Below are 13,140 nucleotides of genomic sequence, written 5' to 3' on the forward strand. Positions count from 1 at the left end.
TTACGCCACTCTGTTGAAACATCAATGCAACGAAACCTGGCAGGTGTGTGCGTGATGTGCCGTAATGTACACGTTGGACCTGCGCGCCACTGCCCTAATTTCCACTACGCGACTTGACATAACGGAGTAAATAGTAGGAGTCACGGTGCCTCCATATACTACATGCCCCGCTGTCTATTTTGCGGTCACTTCGCGAAGCCTTAGCAACCCGCCGCTTTCTTTGTCCACGGACGTCCTCCAAAACATTTACCCTCGACATGATTGCCTTTCGAAGCTCCTTGCAAGCGCGCCTTTCCAAACTTTAAAAGCTGATCTGGCGGTCACCCCTGAATCAACACAACTTTGGATTCGATAGACTGCGACATTACTTATTATAATAACTAGTATGTACTTACACCTAAGAATACACTGCAACAACAAAGATCGCCGGAAACACAAAGGCCTAAAAAGTATAATAGATGGCTCGAGGTATCGGATGCAGAAAAGCAGAATAAGATATTTTAGGCCGGATGTGCGAGGTATATGTCTAGGAATAGCTTGACAGCGACACAGAAAGAAAGCATCAACGATGAAACACAGCAGGAAACAAATTAAAGAACACCTATAAGCAACAACCCAAACAGAGTAAAGATTTTGCGACCGGCCGGAAAGTCTGTCCCTCACGAAAACAGAATGAAAATCAATGATAGTACCCGTTCCCGTCCTCGCCGAAATCAATCCCATCTGATACGGGATGTCCGAGAGGCGCATTCCCTGTCTGCGCAAAGTCCATGAAGTTGCCCGCCCCGCCGCCCCGCGTCTGATGAGGGGAGTGATGGTACCCGACCATGACGCCACTCACATCCGTCCCGGCCGCTGGAGTGGCACTGAAGCCAAAAGGATCCGCCGACACGTTGTGGTATAGCATACCCTCGCTCTTGATCCCCGCATTCTGGACGGGTACCAAGCTCGAGAAGACGGGGGACCGGACACCATTTCCCGTCGTACTCGTCCCTGACGTCGAGGTACCCGTCCCGGGTGGCGTGTACGACGGCCACGAACTGGCGCCTGCGGAGCCATCAGTACTGTAACCAGTAGTCGGCGCTGAGTCCACCGAAATATGGTGTGATGCGGAAATATTGCTGAGGTTAAGCGGTGGTAGGTGATGAATAGAGGCGGGAACTTTGCCGCCGCCGTACATGTCCACATATGATGAAGTTGGTTGCGCTGCGGCTTCCTCAGTGTAGCGCAGATCGATTTCCCGCAGTGCGCTGCTCGGAGCTTCCGCTGTGTGCGGCGTGTGAGGGTGGGAGAAGGATTGAATCGTTCGCTTTCGCATCTTGCCATCTTCCCAAACCATTCGCAGTGTCTCTCGCCGTTCCTCGCTCTTGGAGAAGGCCCATCGCATTGTTGAAAGAGCAGTAAGGCATGTTCGCACACCTTCCTCGGAGTCATAGATCGGAAGATAGCTTGAACGAGCCAGAAGAGGCGGGAGGGACCCGTCAATCCGCGCATCTGATTCCTGCTTCATGGATCCGAACTGCTGGCGGTCGTCGGGATCACCGAGGGTATTGCTTTCTGAACTAGCAGACAAGAAACCCGCGAAGAAACAGCCATCACGGACCAGCCCTGCATCCCACTTGAACATGCCAGATGTGTCGACACAATCGCATGATAGATGATGCTTAATGATGCCTAGGACAAACGGAAGAAGGCGAACACACTTTCGGGTCGCCATCGCGTGAAGCTGATGAAGGGTATAATATGGTGGCGGACTTTGACCATGCGGAGAACCTTTTGGAGAGGGGTGCGAGGACGCAGCAAACATGGGCTGCGGTGAAGACGCGGATGTTGAAGAAGCTGACCGAGAAACGTATTGCTTAAGGGCTTCCCTAATGATGTTATCTGCAGAAAAAGGCGATGCAGTTAGCTCAAAAAATTTTCGAGCGAAGGATAAAATAGGTACGAACAACATTCAAAAATAAATATCTACGAAGAGTCAAAGAGTGATTAATACCTGAGAGATATCAAGGGAGAAGATATTAATCATACCTGCCATGCGCTCGCGAATCGTTCAACCTGTGCGTCCGTTTCGCTTTCCATCCCGTTGGGTCTTTTGAGCTCCTCGAATTCCCCCCAGCATCGCTCCAGTCCTTCCCAAACCTCCCTCATACCCTCGCCGTCAACTCCGGCGCCTTCTTCGGCTTTTCTCGCCGCTTTTGCACCAGTTAATACTGCGTGAACCTTGCGGCAGACCGAGCTGAGATGAAGAGGTATGGAGAAGAGGTGTGTGACTTGGAGGTATGGATGCGAGGAAGCCATGAAGGAAGACGATGATGGTGATGATAAGCCAGATGCGCTGTTGAGGCCAAAATTATAAGGCGGTAGGGTACTTTGAAATGTATCAAGATCATCTTCCGTTCTAAGTATTTGAAACATGAGACGCCAAGTCAAAAAATTAGTGTACACCAGAAGACTCACAGTATTAATCGGCCGCCCCGCATGCCGGTGGTTATTCCTTCTTGCAGATGAGCATACCAGAAAATCCGTGCTCGTACAATGGCGTCGTCAGAGGTATGGGAAATAGTAGAAGTGGAAGGCGACGGGGACAAAGCGCATAGCGAATGTGCCTGTAACAATGTCGCCTCATGCATAGTCAGCCGATCCAGAGGGTTAGCATCTAAGAAGTCCGACGTCAGTCAAAATCAACAACATTTGACATTGGTCCGGACTCACCCTCCAAGAGGGGCAAAATAAGTAAAAGTACTCGTATTCCGTCCCAGGACGGCTTACGCATAATGCTGTGGTAGTCGACGAGTTCCAAAACCTCGCGCAACATAGCCTCGGTGGTTTCCTTCCTCCCAACCCGCGACTTTGAAGGATCTCCGTTTCGTCCTTTCGACGGCCGGGAGCTGACGCTTGCGCTGCGCGTGTTCCGTTGCATGGAGTAGTCGCCATGACCCATGGAAACACCGCTTAGCTCGTATTCGTTGTCTTCGTTCTCCATAGGGACCCCCTGTTCGTCTACACCAAACGATGCAGCCCAGACGACAAGGAGGAGGGAAATAACGCTGCCCTCATGTCCAAGTAGATGTGTGCCCTTTGAATGCGCGAGGAATCGCCCCGAGAACTCGACAGGGTCAAGGACAGGTCCTGCAACGGATGGGTTAGTGGCGCGACAGACCGAATGAGTGGCCCAGCTTACGTTGTACACTAAACCATCGCCAAAAGGGAGAAGAAAAGAATTCGGGCTTGAGCTGGGGAATAATGCTGGGTAGATGGGTGGCGGGGGAGGCGAAGTGGGAGGAGCCGTTTTGAGAGTCGGTAGCTTTACCATAGATAGCTCTAAAATAACCGATGAGGTAAGGTCAATAGCGCGATGGTGTACGACTTACTCGACCTGTTGTAAACGGCGACCGCGTCGAAGGAGCTTAACGGCCTTGACGTCGGCGAACTCGTCTCTGTGGAACGTCAACGGAAAAACGTGCATGAAATGTCGGCAGTACATACACGCATTTTAACCCCCGTTCCTTGCAGTTGGAACAGGCAGGATTTGGGCCTACCGTTGCTATTGGAAGATCCTTAAGGTCGCAGCGTACTCTGTTTGGCGTCAGTACTGGTAGGATGAACGGGGGAGGTCGGGCACACCTCCGCATTCGACATGCCCCACAGGCCGAAAACTGTTGGCGCGACGACTTGGGCTGGCCAGAGGGGCGACGAAGGTAAGGTGCCGAAGCACTACGAGAGGAAGTGGGAGACGACGTCGATGGTGTCCTGGGAGACATGGGTAGCAGCGACGACGGGGGGAAAACAGAGGACAGGTAGAGGCCGGAAAAGAAGAATATAAGGGAAGAGGCGATACGAATGGAACGGATCTGGATGGATATATTGAGATCTCATGTCGATTACGAGGAAAATAATGATCGTATATAATCGGAAAAGTAATAAAAATAATTGCAAAAGTGGAGGAGGGTGTTCTTGGCCAAGTTTGGCGTCGAGGGCTTGATTCCGAGAAGCGTGACGCGTTACAGATCCCTGCCGATCCTGGTTGCCTCGATGGATTGTTCCCAGCACAGATTGCAGGCACTCATGCGGCGATGGTGCATGGATGTATAGGCGGCCTGCCCTGGTATGCGCTATTGCATGCCAATTCTATTAGTTGTATTCAGTAATTGGCTACGGATGCAGAGCCAGCAATCAAATACTCTGCAGCTGTTGACCGGATTTTGACGTCAAGCCGACCTCCATTTTAGGACGAATGCATGGTTTTGCCCCCGTTTGCGGTCGCCCTTTTTTCGTCGTTGCCAGTGGCACCAACCGGCGATATGGATCTAAACCAGATGTCCCATTTTGGAAGTCACCGTCCAGCGGAGTGGTTTTCCTTTCCCATCAAGCGGAGTTTGTATCTTGAACCCAATCTTGCCTCCCACACAACTTTGCAGGTTCTCTATCACAAACAAACCACAATTCACGCTTCTCGACATCAGAATGGACGACATGCACCAGAATAGCGACAATGAGAAATCACCAGCTCCAAGTCCCCGTCTGTACCAGATGCTTCTAGTTCCCACGTACTTAGTGCCCTTTAGTTGCCAACTGCACTAGATTCTTCCATCTATCGATCCTCGACAGTTCAAATGCGACTACGAACGGAGCGGACAAGAGCGGAAAACGCTCATAGATCAGCGTTACTCTATCGTACGTACTCCGCCAGTCCGACTGACGTTCCCTCGGTGCGATCCATATTCCAAGTCATTCCATATGGTCTATACCGTGAGACTTCCGTCTAGTCAATTCATATCCCTTTCGCTTTGTGCTGTCTGTACTGCGGCGACGGCTTTGTAAAAAAAATTGCATTTCTCCGGACGTTTTACCGTACATCCATCATCCAATGTCATTCAATCACGCTTCTCCGACGCTTGACAGCGCGTTCCGTATATGTACCAGTACGACCTCCTCAATACTTCACTACATCATATGTGTGTGTAGACGCCTACAATTCATTAATTCTCGTGAAAATCTAAGTTAACCCGGCCCTCTTCAGCGCGCGCCGCAGCTCCCCAGTGGTCCGCTGATCTGGGTTCAGTTTGCGATCCTTCGCCATTTTCTCCGCGTCTTTGCCGTGTTTTTCAACGAGCTTCAGAAGATACTCCAGCTCGCCCTTGGCCGTATGGCGAGGTCCCGATCCTGTCAACGCAATTGAGAGCGTAGTTTGCGTCTTATTTGTCGGAACAGCGGATAGACGTTCGAGCTCTGGAAAAAAGCCGGACTCGGTCAGTACTCGATACGCCGAAGAAGTATGAGCAAGAGATCGGGAACAAGAAACTAGCTTCGTCAACGATCCTCCGCTCCGAGTCGGCAATTAAATCACGACGGGCGAAGCAAAGCTAAGGACAGAAGCAGAGAACGCCCGCCTCCGCCTGAACCGTGCGAATTTCCCCCTCGTCTGTATATAGAGAAATGAGGGACGAAAGCGGCATCGAGACGCCTGTCCAAGCCTTTCAAAAAAGTCTAAAGACAGAAGAGGTAGCACAATGGAGACGGGCTGAAGCGGAAGCCGTCCTCAAGAGCAAAGAAATAAAATGGAAAATAGAAAGAGACGATGGTTCGTAGAGTAAACGGATGTAGAATCGCAAGAAGAACCACGCGAATCACCAAAGCATATCGACGCGTCTTGAGATACAGGAACCTGGTTCATCATGACGTCGGCGAGTGCCGCATGAAGTAACACTAGGAGCATCAAGGACGTACGTGCACCCATTAACCTGAATTAAAGCGTAAAAGGCCCAGTGGTACGCAAAAGCGGACTGGCAATGAAGATCTGCACACCCAATGCCCTGATGCCGATTAAAAAAGTAAAGCATGAAAAAAAAACTGCCCCTCCATACGGTGAATCAGACGTGTCCACACTACGAACGGATGGAAGGGTGCAGCACGCCGGCTAGAATCCGGGACGTCCACTTGGTATACAAAGTTGGACTCGACGGAAAAGATAAAAATTAAAAGAAAACGCAACAAGGTGACACCTATCATCGTCACTGGTTTGACCTCCGGAATGATGCACGTAAGCCGAAACGAAGGAATTAATAACGGAACACCAAGTCCGTGCCGCCACGGACAACATTGTGGTCGAAGATGTATGTCAAAAAGGAAAGTCCGTGGCAGAGTGATATGGGGCACAAAGAAGACACAATTAAACAATGAGAAGATGGAACGTGAAGCGAGGACAGAATAAAGTGGGAAACGAAGGGCATCATCAAAGTAGCTCTCACCTTTAACAATGTCGCCATCTTTTCCTGTAGGTCTTCGTGTCTCTGAACCACCTAAATCCGCGACCCATTTTTGGAGGACTTTCTGATCTACATCGGGTTCCAATGTTTCCATATCAATGTCTCTCCCAGGGCTATTAGGGTTGTCGCCCTCTTGATCTTGCTCTGGTAATTCGACACGCAGCACATTGCCCGCATCGTCTCGAATGATTCTACCATAGCCTTGGGGCAGTTTTGTTGATGCACTAGCTTGTGCTACCTCTGAATCAGGCGCAACTTGCGCCGGAGGAAGATCGTCAATGGTCTCCTCCAAGGGCTCAGCGCCACCTGATGCAGATGGGTTTAGGTCGTGGATAAGTCCGAGGGCAGCGTAGCTGAAAGAGAAGAATCAGCACTCATACCATAAAGAGCGCGAAGCAGGAATGTCAAAAGGTAATGTCGTCAAAACGACAGCGTAGCCCTCAAGCTGAGTTCAACGTTGAAGCCAAGCATAGATGCGGGCCCGTACATCATGACGAATCCATACCAGCGTCCATATGAACTTCAAAATGAGAATCAAATCGGGAATGCTAGCTTGGACAGCTGAAGGTGGCCGCGATGACAGAATCTACGAGGCCGCAATACGAAAGGGACAGCAAGTATGCTGTAAGTGTCCGCCTACGCACTTTTGTCTGACAGTTTTCCTACTATCCCATGCATCTTGTAGAACTTTGGGTCCGTGGATTGCTGTTTTAATATGAGCCGCAAGTTTACCCAAGAATGTATTGACAACTCAACGCGGCGTTTTCTTCAAGTTCCGTTTTGCGTGTTTAGAGTGAGAGATTGCTCTATGCGACCCCGACCTAGCCTTTCTACGCTGCCGAGGGTTTGCCATTCAGTCTTTACAGCAACAAAATGTCAAGGTTGTCCAAGCTGGCGTAGACGTATAGAAGCAGAGAACTGAGGCTCAGAACAATTCCTTCGTCGTCCAGTACGAGTCCAAAAATAGACCAATAAAATAAATGGCATCACATGATCCATCCGGCAAAATCCGGAAAGGTTCCCGCTGTCGTCCGCGTCGACGAGGAACATTCTTCTTCATATACCATGTCTAGAATTCAGTACTCTGCTAGGTCTCCCTTCCAACTCGCCAGCGCAGTACGATTGTATTTTGGCCTAACGCTTTTTGTCCGACTCATGAATTTGCTTTTCTTCCAGTTCACGAAGCCCTGGGTCGGGACGCTTGGAATATGGGGAGCTGGAGCAGGGACAGTTGCACTGCTGGTACGCAATATACCTATACCTGTCGACCGCGCATCTAACGCCGCCCATTCAGTTCCTTTCTGTAACGCCCCTTGTCCGACGTGAACTGCTCGTCAAAGTTCCTTTGGTATATCACGATTTCTCGAATCATATCAGAAGTTCTGACCGACTCTTCTCTTCAGCTGGGTAGCTACTACGAAGACAAGGTGCCTGCTTCGGATAAACCCTTTTAAACCAACCACTCCCATGTCCATCGCTGTGATTCGATCGGCCACAGACTTAAATTTGTTCCCGTATCGGCCAAGTTTTAACCAGATGGGCATGTAATACGGCATAGAATACCAACCATTTTCGCGAGGTCCTGAATATGTTCAAATTGATATCAGCTACCTATCATTAGGACCCGTGGTCCTACTATTTAGGAATTAGGCGTCTAGTGGGTTACCACTTGAGGCAAAGTTGAGGAGGGTCATCCTCATACGTCTCCACGAACATACGTACCATTGATCGCACAGCAGCATGATCATATTCAAAGAACATTCCTGTCGTCCCTTGTCAGCCCAAGGGTCCTCTCTTGTGATAAGTGTTAACGTTGTGATATATTAAATTTGAAGACAAAGGTACAGATCCAAGCCATGGAGTTGTCGCCACACAGGGTTATAGCTTACTCACTTTGTCCTCATTGTGCAGTCTCTCCCCTTCGCCCGTAAGGTCAATCCCTAATCTGACCTCTAGCTGTCGCACTGCGTCTAATGTACCTCCGATGGGAACGTCTACAAAATTATTGGCATGATGAGCTAAGGTTGCTATGACGGCAAGATGGGGCCCGGAGGGCTTCCACAAGTATGTTAGAGAGGCACTCACGAATGGTCTCCATTCCTAGTTTCCTAGCTGCTTTAAGGTTCCTGTGTCATGAAGAAAATGGGAAGAAATAAGAATTAGTGCCGTCATAACGGTCGGGCGGGACGGTGGATATATCAACGTACATTCCAATATCGTCGAGGAATATAGCCTCTCGGGGTTCCAGATTGTTTCGTTTGCATGCGACAAGATAAAACTCAGGTTCGGGTTTCCTACGTACGCGAGCGCGTAAATATGATCGCAAAGGAACTTGATAAAAAAAGCGCTGACCTCATACCCATGACACTGCTATCGCAGAAATCGTCAAACAAGGATCGGAGGCGCTGTGGTGTAGCACCTCCTTCATCCCAGCCGAGGAATTCGAGTTCCGAAGGGGGAATCTGGCTGTCCGCGCCGGACCTCGCGAAGTTATTGGTCAGAGCAATGATTTTGTGTCTTCCGGCAGCTGTCATAAGGGTCGGTATTCGATGATCGAACGTAAATCAAGCAATTTGAGAGCTCTCACCACGAATGCGGCGGATCGCCTCTAGAATGTGGGGATCGTATTCTGCGGACAATCTCATCATCGCACCGAAAAGCTGAACTCGGCAATTCAGTAAAGCGACTGGGTTTGAAAATGCAGACGGTCAACTGACCTCTCGTCCGTCGACGTTGAGTATTTTCGGCAAGGGCGGGCAGTCTTAGTAAGTGGTTAGTTTTTTGGTAAATTAATATGATGGTAAGTCGCACCGATATTTCGACGTCGGCAATACTCCTTGTACCATCTGTTTCCATTCTCCGTGTCGGATAGGTCACGACTAAACGCCTCATAGAATGGCAGCAAGGATAACTCTCCTCTCTCAAATTTCTGCCAAGCGCCTTGATGACTTCTCTCTACGCTGATCATCAGATAGATATATCAGTATCCGGTGGGCGCGCATTGAAGATAGCCGATGCTAAAGACGTACATGGAACAGTTGAGGTAATTATCAGGGATTCCATGTTCACGTTCATAAGCGGAGATGGCGATAAAGGGACTGCGGACCACTACTCCGCCGACCTGAGCTAAAATATCAAAACGAGTTCGCTGAATAATTTGCAGCTTTCAAAGGCCAAGCCAGCATCGGAGACAAGTTTCATCGCAACATAAGGTGCCACAGAGTATAATTTTCCGCCGCTGAGAGAGGACTGCAGTGACGTACGTCAAAAATAACAGCTTTGATACGAGTAGATGTCATGGTGCTGAACGCCTGTATGGGATACGTCAGACTCGAGAGCAGTTACGTGTACCCTCAGCTGTACAGACCCACAGCAGCAGCTCAAGAAGCCAATCACAAATGAGTCAAGTTCTACTGCTGAGAAAAACCGGAGTAAAGGCGAGTACTGTATGAAGGAACGACGTGGTTGAGTCGAAACCAAACTAGTCGTTCATTGTCCGGTTATTTCAAATCGCCGAACTCCGGTATGATGGCCGCCCCCGCCAAATCCCGATTAGTCAGGTTCGCCTCGATGGGCTATTTAGAGCTGATCCGCAATGTGCGCCGTACCTCACGATGTTAGCTCCGCGCCTTACCGGGAGTGGCGCACCGCACGATCGGCGTTGTCCGACGCATCGCTGGGGACCTTCACAGCCATGACATGCCCTGTTCTATATTTTGATTCTTTCGGCCAAGCCCTTACTTCTGTATGTTTACATTTCAGACTCTCCAGATGTCACCCATCAGCAACCAAAGACGCCACATTTGCCATCAAATCGATTCACACCCAAAAAAGATCGACGATATACTGCAGTTCTCATAGCATCGTGAACCTGATGGAAGGCAGTTTTTTCTTACGCGTGTGATGGCCTCGTGTACGCCGCGTGTTCTAGTTTGAACCTACTACCAGCCTTCGTTTGTAGGGACGTCATGGAATGTTGCCCCAGAAACACAGGAACGAACATGAATGCTGGGAACTTGAGGTAGGTGGGGTTGACCAAAATTATTCTATATCCATCGGGAATTGTGCCGAATTTGACAATAATTTTCTTCTCCAGTTCGATCATCTCAAAACTAAATCTTGATGACTTCTCGTGGCATTATTGGGCCATTTCCTTACCATTTCGTGAAGTCGACGATGGACGTTATAGCACCCATGACGTTCTTAACGGCATCATCGCCAGCTGCCGTGCGTTTTACCCAGGTTCCTTGCTTCATGTCATAGATTATTGTCATTGGCCTCTAAAGTAGAGTTTGCCGTTTTTGGTTTCCGGTGCTAAAATCAAAGTTCACTCTAGTTCTCCGCCTGATCCTTCCAAACTTTATTGCCAGGCGCCAAGAACCTTCTCATGTTGTGGCGCCTTCCTTACTTCCTCATGTTGCTTTTCGCTGCTGCGCTCATGACGTGAATTAAGGAGTCAGGAAGCGGTCTCTTTTAGGAAACACCCTGGTCTCGGAAACAACAGGAACCCCAGTAAATGTACGTGCGGTCAAGGAACCCGTTCTATTCAAGAATTCTCTCTCCGCGGCGGGCAGAGGGTATACAAATAACTTGATGATTGGTCAATACAAGTATTGCCGATAGAATTACAATATGTCACAGAAGACAGCTTTCTTAAGTTCGTCAACGGATAGATAGGCAGCAACCTCGATTTCCTTTTCAAGGTGCGCTCAGGACAATCTAAATTTGATGGAATCCGTGAGATCCTTCCGAGATGCTGAATAAGAGAGCCTACACTCATGAACTGTTCGTAACTCATCTGCACCCAGCCATCGTGATCAGTATCGACACTAAGGGAAAGATAGACCCAAGTTAGCGGATCGTAAAAAATAGAAATTACCCGACGGCGTACCGTTGGAACGCTTCGGTGAGTGTTTTCACCACAACGCACGCTCGTACAAATCTATCGAAGGATATCCCCGGAGGTGGCCCATATCCCGTGGAAGGCTCTGAAGCTGGGAACATTCGGTCACTATGGGAAAGAAGGGAAGGAAAAAGATCGAAACCGCGGACCATATTTGCGCTCAACAAGCGAGAGAAGATTGGGTGAAAGACTATACCCAAAGTTGCGCAAAGCCTCCGCCAATTCGCGGCCCTCTATCGATCCTGAGCGATCTCTGTCAAAATGCCGGAAAACATTCTGCCAATCAGAAATGTATTTCCACAGTCCGGCGAATTCTGATCCAAAACATGTGAACGTTTGGATAAGGAAGTAACAGCATAGGACCGACCGTTGTATGAGATCGTTCCGTTTCGATCCACGTCCTTGCACGTTTCAGACGGGGTAAAGGAACAAATGAAAGAGCTCACGAAAATTCCCATCAACATCTTTACCGTATCGAGATCAAATCCTTACATCCATCTAATTAAACATTTTGGTGAACCGAATTTCATGGGCGGTACTCACTCGTCCAATTTCCTGTGTGAATTCAAGTATATAGTTGATCTATAATTGATAAAGGAGGATGGAGTTGTATGACACGCACCATTAACCAGGGCAGCTTGCAATTCTGTCACGGTGATGGCACCAGAGTGATCTGTGTCCACTGCATTGAAATATTGCCATAGTTGAGAGTCAACGCCCGGCGGCGGGGCTAACGGGCCTGCTTGATATCCATAACCAACCTGAGGGGGCTGCTGTGGGCGTCCATGGCGAGATCCATAGCTGTGATGACTGCTTCCCGACGATGGAGTATGTTGTAGATAGGTAGGCTGGCCGTGGTTGGCGTACATGATAAGGGGATGACAGAGACGCTCTTCAGCTGTGAGCCGCTGAAAAGGCACCGCCAGTCCCGGCCCACATGACGCCATACCGTCATTGTGGCTGTGTCTTTCAGCGCTGCGTCCGAGCGTGCCGGTAATTTACGAGTCCTCCGTACAGCTTAGCTGTTCATGCTGCTACAAGGCCGTGCTATTGCGTCTTTACTTGAACAGCACAATTTCAAACGGTCGAGACTAAAAAATTAATTCCCGTACACTTTCACGTTCGAGGGTGTATCAACACATTGTACGGTCATTGAGCGGAAATAACGATCGGAGTCAAACAAACTATACATTCACGAACAACGGCAACCACCTTGTCCTTCACGCGCAAATGTGCGAGTTTCGCGTACCTCAAAGTCGGATCTGCTGAGATATATTAGGTGAGTAAAGCACAGGATAAAAGTACTGCAGAGATGACGCACCGGATGAGCTCCAAGGCGCCAAGCGCTGGGAGTGGGTAAGCTACTAGATTAGTAAATGGGGGTACAGAGCCTCAACACGGTAGAATCACACCTGCGGATTTCCAACAATCTTATCAAGTGACTCTCACCCGAGTCACCAGACCAAAGTCAGCAATCGACACGCGATATACTCTTATTTCTGTGTCGCACGACAACAGAGGTCCGGCAGATAACGAGAACAAGCCTGAGCATTTAAAGTCGTCGACTTATCAAGATCGTCATCGAAATCAGAGGCCGCCCCAGATAAGCGACCACCCTCGAGTTAATTGAACTTTGTTCTCGACCACGATCAAGTATATTGTAGATAAGTCCGATAAAGGTAACTCAGGACGCTTAAATAATTGGCCGAACAACCTGTAAAAGGCTCCCGATAGACGAATCTCACGATCGGGAGGTGCCTTGTGAAAGTGAGCGTAAGCGAGTGCAGAATGTTTTCATAAGCAGTCCATGCAGCCCCCGACCGCCGATTGATGAACTTGAAATCTTTTGGTGGAAATGAAAAGATCAGTTTCGAAGATAAAACCACTAGTTTGGTTCTACGGTTGTGCGATGAATACCCGCGCCACATGGTAAATGTTAGGAAACGCTCGTCCTCCGCCAACACGGAG

General features: G+C 49.2%; 4 protein-coding genes across 4 annotated transcripts; all 4 read right to left on the reverse strand.

Moving 5' to 3' along the window:
• Positions 1 to 943: 943 nt before the first annotated feature.
• Positions 944 to 3,764, reverse strand: EV420DRAFT_1219366 (uncharacterized protein; the record flags this gene model as incomplete). The annotated part of the gene is made up of 9 exons (XM_060466440.1): positions 944 to 1,884; positions 1,950 to 1,968; positions 2,032 to 2,401; positions 2,461 to 2,659; positions 2,716 to 3,132; positions 3,185 to 3,324; positions 3,375 to 3,440; positions 3,490 to 3,577; positions 3,626 to 3,764. Coding segments are annotated over 9 exons (2,379 nt in total), but the record flags the coding sequence as incomplete, so codon positions are not given.
• Positions 3,765 to 4,791: 1,027 nt separating this feature from the next.
• On the reverse strand, positions 4,792 to 7,223 carry EV420DRAFT_851613 (ribosome biogenesis protein Nop16). The gene is made up of 4 exons (XM_060483712.1): positions 7,026 to 7,223; positions 6,914 to 6,974; positions 6,252 to 6,622; positions 4,792 to 5,232 (listed from the first exon to the last, which is right to left on the reverse strand). The coding sequence occupies exons 1-4, from the start codon at positions 7,120 to 7,122 to the stop codon at positions 5,000 to 5,002; spliced, it is 762 nt and encodes a 253-aa protein (XP_060326393.1). The 5' UTR covers positions 7,123 to 7,223; the 3' UTR covers positions 4,792 to 4,999.
• Positions 7,224 to 7,853: 630 nt separating this feature from the next.
• Positions 7,854 to 9,762, reverse strand: EV420DRAFT_851569 (epoxide hydrolase). Its single transcript, XM_060483711.1, has 9 exons — positions 9,533 to 9,762; positions 9,299 to 9,390; positions 9,081 to 9,229; positions 8,987 to 9,030; positions 8,857 to 8,929; positions 8,622 to 8,796; positions 8,477 to 8,563; positions 8,355 to 8,395; positions 7,854 to 8,263 (listed from the first exon to the last, which is right to left on the reverse strand). Exons 1-9 carry the CDS (start codon positions 9,566 to 9,568, stop codon positions 8,148 to 8,150), a joined length of 813 nt encoding a protein of 270 aa, XP_060326394.1. The 5' UTR covers positions 9,569 to 9,762; the 3' UTR covers positions 7,854 to 8,147.
• Positions 9,763 to 10,967: 1,205 nt separating this feature from the next.
• On the reverse strand, positions 10,968 to 12,041 carry EV420DRAFT_1622265 (uncharacterized protein; the record flags this gene model as incomplete). Its single annotated transcript, XM_060475789.1, has 7 exons — positions 10,968 to 10,988; positions 11,044 to 11,098; positions 11,161 to 11,263; positions 11,322 to 11,486; positions 11,540 to 11,573; positions 11,619 to 11,659; positions 11,795 to 12,041. 7 exons carry the CDS (start codon positions 12,039 to 12,041, stop codon positions 10,968 to 10,970), a joined length of 666 nt encoding a protein of 221 aa, XP_060326395.1.
• Between the last annotated feature and the right edge of the window lie 1,099 nt (positions 12,042 to 13,140).

Source organism: Desarmillaria tabescens (genome assembly GCF_030435595.1).
Source record: "Desarmillaria tabescens strain CCBAS 213 chromosome Unknown EV420scaffold_42, whole genome shotgun sequence".
Classification (NCBI taxonomy): Eukaryota; Fungi; Basidiomycota; class Agaricomycetes; order Agaricales; family Physalacriaceae; genus Desarmillaria; species Desarmillaria tabescens.

Bases quoted from the DNA above. Each gene is read 5' to 3' on its own strand.
- EV420DRAFT_851613 (XM_060483712.1), bottom strand. From the start codon at position 7,122: ATGGCAAACCCTCGGCAGCGTAGAAAGGCTAGGTCGGGGTCGCATAGA. The intron at 6,975-7,025 runs GTTGAGTTGTCA...ATATTAAAACAG, and splicing joins GAACTTGAAGAAAACGCCGC to CAATCCACGGACCCAAAGTT. The intron at 5,233-6,251 runs GTGAGAGCTACT...GCTTTTTTCCAG, and splicing joins AGATGGCGACATTGTTAAAG to AGCTCGAACGTCTATCCGCT.
- EV420DRAFT_851569 (XM_060483711.1), bottom strand. From the start codon at position 9,568: ATGACATCTACTCGTATCAAAGCTGTTATTTTTGAC. The intron at 8,797-8,856 runs GTGAGAGCTCTC...CCCTTATGACAG, and splicing joins GGCGATCCGCCGCATTCGTG to CTGCCGGAAGACACAAAATC. The intron at 8,396-8,476 runs GTACGTTGATAT...TTCATGACACAG, and splicing joins TTCCTCGACGATATTGGAAT to GAACCTTAAAGCAGCTAGGA.